Source organism: Macrotis lagotis, chromosome 3, assembly GCF_037893015.1.
Source record: "Macrotis lagotis isolate mMagLag1 chromosome 3, bilby.v1.9.chrom.fasta, whole genome shotgun sequence".
NCBI lineage: Eukaryota > Metazoa > Chordata > Mammalia > Peramelemorphia > Peramelidae > Macrotis > Macrotis lagotis.
Window position 1 is genome coordinate 224291227 of NC_133660.1, and position 6000 is coordinate 224297226.

The window sequence follows — 6000 nt, forward strand, 5'->3', positions numbered from 1 at the left end:
AGCTTCTATCAGACAAGATCTTAAATGTTTAAATTCAATAAATAAAACCAACATGAAGAGGAAGTAATTTATTTTTCAGGTCTTTCTGGAAGCTTTGGATCCTTAGTTCTATATTAGAGTTTTTAGTGAATTTTTAGCTGTGTTTAATTTTTGCTTTACAAGCATTAATGACATGGTAACTATTACAAGAACACCTTCTATCAATTACATAAACTGGAAGTCATTAAGAAGCCTGCTGTTTGTGGTGCTTAAACTGCCCAATTGCAATCTGTTGATCTGGTGCAGGTTACAATGCCATCTCAGCAGTTGTCATTGGTACCATCTGTCAGCTAGATACATGCATGCAGAAAAGGTTGAGCCCAACAACATCTTGTGAATCTACAGAGTTATAGTAAAAGACATAATTATTTAATTAAGAGAAATGATAAATTAAAACCTACAGAAAATAATTTTTTCCTCTCTTAAGACAATTTATATATATATATGTATACATGTATATATATAAGCTAAACAATATTTGGGTCTCACCTATACATATTCATTTTAAATCCTATGTATATTGTTTGTGCACCTTACAGGAATGTCTTAACTACTGGTCAAGATGCAAGCTTAAATGTAAAACAAGCTTATTATCTGATTATTTTAGAGTTGGAAAAGGAAAGGGTAAAAGTTGGGTCCTTAATATGTAACTTCATGAACTTAAAGAGAAAATGTAAAATTTCCAGTCTTGTTTGCCATATTTGAATGAGGGATGCATTCCCTTTGGAGATGTCCCAATTTTGTGACAAGAAAATGTGGATGAAAAAAGCAGAGGACATTTTATGGACTCCATCCTATTGACTTAAATTGGATTTGATCTACATTTTGAGAAATAGAATTTTATCTGACAATAACAGTGACTTGATCTTTGATGTGGGGAAATGTCATTATACATTAGGGCACTTGATGTTCTTATAGTAACTCACCCTGATTACATATTTTCTATCAGGATGAGATATTTTATATCCAGAGGGGAATCTTTATATTCTAGGAACCAAGCCCTTTGTTGAGGAATTGTGGTTTGGAGGGAATATACTTCTAAAATAAACACATTTTTCTCATTTTGTTTCCCTGGTTTCCAAGTAGAGCCTTCTTGTAGTCTCTTTATTCATTTTTTTAGGTTTTTTTTTTTTTTTGCAAGGCAAATGGGGTTAAGTGGCTTGCCCAAGGCCACACAGCTAGGTAATTATTAAGTGTCTGAGACCGGATTTGAACCCAGGTACTCCTGACTCCAGGGCTGGTGTTTTATCCACTATGCCGCCTAGCCACCCTTAGTCTCTTTATTCTTACAGCAGCAGCTTGATGTATTTTGAATCAGAGGACTTAGGTTCAAATCTGTCTCTGCTACTTAGCATATATGTGATATCAGGCTTATAGTGTCAATTGTGTGAGTTTGTTTTCCTCATCTGAAAAAAAAAGCTTAATTGGATTGGAAAATCTTTCCTTTTATTTCTAAATCTAAAATCTTAAGAAATGTAAAAAAAGGGTAAATAACAAGATTGGCTATTCAGAGCACTTTTAAGATGTGAACTTGTGGAAACATGAATAAGAAAACTGAAAACTCACTTAAACCAGCCCCCATTGTACATTACTGAGCACTGTTTCAGTGGAAAAAATATGACATGTCAAGAAACTAACTAGCCACCTGTTGTTCTATATGTGCAGCAAAACATTTCAATTTTTGTATTTTGTTTTGTTGCAGACTCTAAAAAATTCAAAAAGTCTTTGCTCCCTTGATTATGAAGATGATGATGAAGATGATACCCAAATGAAGACAATTGTGTCCTCCCCATGTGACTCAAATGACCTCATGAGCATCATCACCCCTGGTTCCAGTCCAGTGAAAGAGCAGCTGGATGAAGTTCGACATCACAGACCATGCCAAATTGGCTTCAGCACAAGGGATTGTACGAAAGCAGCTGCAGGATGTGAAAGTGATGAAGACCCCAGTGATTGTGAGAGCACGGAGGAGGGCATATTTCCTCTGGACTGTGGGGACCTCGATTTAGAGCAAATCGAAAACAACTGAGTCAGTGCTAGAGTTGGGGGGTTAGAATCAGTGAGTTCTCCTAAATTTCCAGTGATAGTGGATTGCCTTTGCCATGTGTAATCCGTATCCCAAACGTCTATAGTGGCCATTCAGGGGGCTGTGTTTAAAAAAAACAAAAACAAAAAAGCCAAAAAAAAAATTCAGGTGGGGGGAATGGGAAACGAAGTGATATCATCTGTTTATAGTCTGTTAATCAGTATATGGACAGAAAAAAATAGGTTAAATGTTATTTTGAACATTAAGGAGTAATTTTGATTAAAATTTTCCTAACAAAAATATTTTGCATTTTTATGGCTTTTACAGTTGTGGAGAAAGCTTCTCTATTTTGAAATGAATTTTCTGAAGGGCATTTTATTAAAGTCATTCTGCCTACAGTAATTCCAGTGCGGGTATCGTTCCTTTTGTGCAAATGCTTACTGGGAAAAACTGAGTTGTGTAATGTCATTGGTAACAACATCTGGTATCTGGTGATCAGAACTCTTCAAGTCTCTGGTTCTGACACTTGGTCAGAAGTACTTGTCCATCGTTACGCAAGTGGTTACAAAACCTTTTGAAACAAGACAAATATTTTTCCCCCTACTTTTCAGACTTTTTGGTCAAAATGTAGCTGTGACCTTACAGATTTAATATTTCCCCGGCTTTCTTTCACTACTTGAATCTTTTCTAGCCTGAAGCCATGCTCATTCAGGCGGGTTAAAAATTCAAGGAGCTTCCCAGCTTGGTGGTCAATATTATGTTTTCTGTGCTTCAGAAGAATGTATGACAAAGAGCACTTGAACTTTTAGACAGGGGCTTTGTAATGCAACGATCAGTTCCCCAGGAGGTGATCCCTCGAGCAGTACTAGACAGAACCTAGTCCTTGAATTCAATAAAAGACATTTTGCTTTGCATATGTGGCTTTCTGCTTATTAATTTGGTTTAAATGTTACTTCTTTTAAAAGTCCCGGATGATTCCTTGACCCTGCCTGGGCTTTGTTCTGCCCAAGAACAAAGAATGTATTTTTATTTTCACATTTATTACAGGGGCAGCCCTCAAGCCAAAAAGTCTCCTCAGACTATGAAATTGGGTGTACTGATGGAAGGAGGGGAACAGGGTTTGTGAGGGTGGTGACAGTTCGTGGGGGAATACGAACCATTAATCTCTAGAAATTTTTTCTTGGTTATCAAAAGAAAATACGAAGTGGCATCATTGACACACTTATATTAACTTGGCCAAGGATGAAAATATTGTAAAGGTGATAAGTATCCTTTCTCTTTAAAAGTGGTTTTTAACCTGATTGAGAGGCCTTGGTGGTGTTAATGGGTGAGAAGGTCAGAAGTATTTGTGACTTAATTTTTGATTCAGTTTTACCACGTAAGACTTCCTGTTTTGAAGAAGAAAAGCACTTATTCATGCGCCAGGATTTTAGCAAGATAGACTAGAACCAGATACTTTGTATCTGCTAATGGATGAAAATCAGAAAGCTTACCTATTGGGCAGAAGCTTCACCAATTGAAGAACTCAGCTTTTTAAGGGAAGATGATGTCAGATAAAAGTTTGACTCTAGGAGCTCACCTCACCTACTCCCACCCCTCAGTTAAGCTGTTTCACCTCTCATGGCACTTCATCCTACTATGCATAAAGGCCTGGTTTCTAACCCACCTTTCATTCATCTACCTGATGGGTGAATATTGCCCTGAGCTCACTTCATTAATTCTCCTGGCTTTTCCTGGTTAATTGATTTTTGGACTTGATTTGATTAAATCAATGAATATTTTAGTTTATTTAATCTTGCTTGCAGATAAAACACTTGATTTTAGCACTTTTAGGAGTATAATCTCCCCTGGAAGTTATAGGAAACCAGCAGTAAATATAACTGGGTCCTTAAGCAGGGGTCTGTTGATATATTTCAGAGGGTCTGTGAACTTGAATGGTTAAAAAAGTTAATTTCACTATTCTCAAACTGAAATTTAGCATTTCTTTTCAATTATGAACTTAAAATATTCTGGAAAAGGATCCATAAGAACCTCAACCTACAGTTTCAGTTTGTTTATTCTATGTTCAAGGGAATTCATTCCATTCAAGGGAAAAGAGATGAAATGAGTACCATTTTATCCATAAAGTTCCATTTCTTTTAGAATCCTTCTTGTGCTTACTTTATCCCCACCTCATTCTAGAGTTGGAAAGAGACCTCAGTGATCTCCTCATCCACCCCCTCAGTGCATGATCCCACTTTACAAACTTAATAGGTTATAGGATCATAGCTTTACAGCTGGTAAGGGACCTGGTCAAAGGTTAACAGAAGGAAGATTCTTGCTGGTTCTTGGGGGCAGTTTAATTCAGCCCTCTTCATTTTACAAGAGAAGAAACTGAAGCCTAGAGAGAGAAACTAATCTCAGAGTTATGTAGGTATCAGATCTGAACCCCCCTAAATCTAAGCCAACTCCAAGTCTAGCATTTTTTGTATTCTGCCATAGCACCTGAATGAAAGCCTATTGTTGACCATCTCCAATTGTTAGATATCTATCATTCATTCATTATAAATTGACTCAACCTCCCAATAGTTTCTGTTTATTGGTCTCAGTTCCACCTGGTGCCATTATAAGGATATAGTGGAAGCACTATGTAAACTTTACAGATGATACCCACAAGGAACTGGGAGTGCATTGTTGAATCTGTTTGGGTTCTAATCCATCCTCTTTAACACTAGCTGTCTGACTAATTTCTTTGAACTTTGTTTCCTTAGGTGAACTATGAGGAGAACAATTGTAATCCCTATTTTCACTGGGTTATGGGGAGACCTAAATGAGATTCTAACTGTAAACTTTAAAGTACTATGGTAAAGCTTAATGATCAGCTTGTATACATTTTTGAGAGTGACACATTTTCATGTTTTTCATTCCAATGTATTCCAGACAGTATCTAGTTATTTGCTTCAATTTGCTAGCAACCTCAAGGCTAGGGATTCCAAGAGTACTTTTCTATACCTTCTATTTGCATGGAATATTTAAAATCCAGTGACTCATGCTTTCAACCTCGGTGTCATCCTCAATTCCTTACTCTCAACACCACTACTCCCTATCCAGTCTTGAAAATCTCTTGAAGATTCCCCCTTTTCTCCTCTGCCACTTCCAGAGTGCAGGCCTCAAACCACACCTCAGCTATTTGTAATAGCCTGCTAATGGGCTGACCTGCCCAAATCTTTCCCTACTCCAATTCCATCCAAGAAGAGTTCCAATGGAAATGGAACTTTATGGACAAAATGGCACTCATTTCATCTCTTTTCCCTTGAATGGAGGAGAAAAAGAAACAAAAAACTGATGCCAAAATGATTTTCCTAAAGCAAAGTCCTGACCATATCAACTGCCAGCTCAGTAAAACTCCAGTGGCTCCTCCAGGATCAAATATAAAATCCTCTCAATTCAAAGCCCTCTATATAACCTGTACCTCTTCCTACCACTCCCAACCTTTCCAGTCTTCTTAATCTTATTTATATCTCCCTATCTGGTGACATTGTCACCTTTGGTGTTAATCACACAAGATACCCAATCTCCCTATTTTGAACACTTTAAAAAAATTAAATTTATTTTTTCAATTATATTTAATATAGATTTCAACATTAATTTTTTTTAGGATTTTGCAAGGCAAATGGGGTTAAGTGGCTTGCCAAAGGTTACACAGCTAGGTAATTATTAAGTGTCTAAGGCTGGATTTGAACTCAGGTACCTGAGTACCCTAGTCCTGACTCTAGGGCTGGTGTTCCATCCACTGCGCCACCTAGCCACCCCTCAGCATTCATTTTTGTAAAGTTTTTTTCCCCTCTCACCCTTCTCTCTCCTTTACCCTAAGATAGCAAATCATCTGATCTATGTAAAATTGTATTATACATATTTCTATATTAGTCATGTTGTGAAGGAATCAGAATAAAGGG

General features: G+C 37.0%; 1 protein-coding gene across 2 annotated transcripts in view; it reads left to right on the top strand.

Annotated features, from left to right (window-relative positions):
* FAM53A (family with sequence similarity 53 member A) overlaps nt 1-5640 on the top strand; it is a 105371-nt gene extending 99731 nt beyond the window's left edge. The window contains exon 5 of one of the 2 annotated variants that reach the window (XM_074229960.1): nt 1742-5637. In XM_074229960.1, the coding sequence (XP_074086061.1) occupies nt 1742-2068 (327 nt within the window). In that variant the 3' untranslated portion in view covers nt 2069-5637. Of the gene's footprint in view, nt 1-1741 lie in introns of both variants that reach the window. The other variant, XM_074229961.1, reaches the window with a different exon arrangement.
* The last annotated feature ends 360 nt before the right edge of the window (nt 5641-6000 follow it).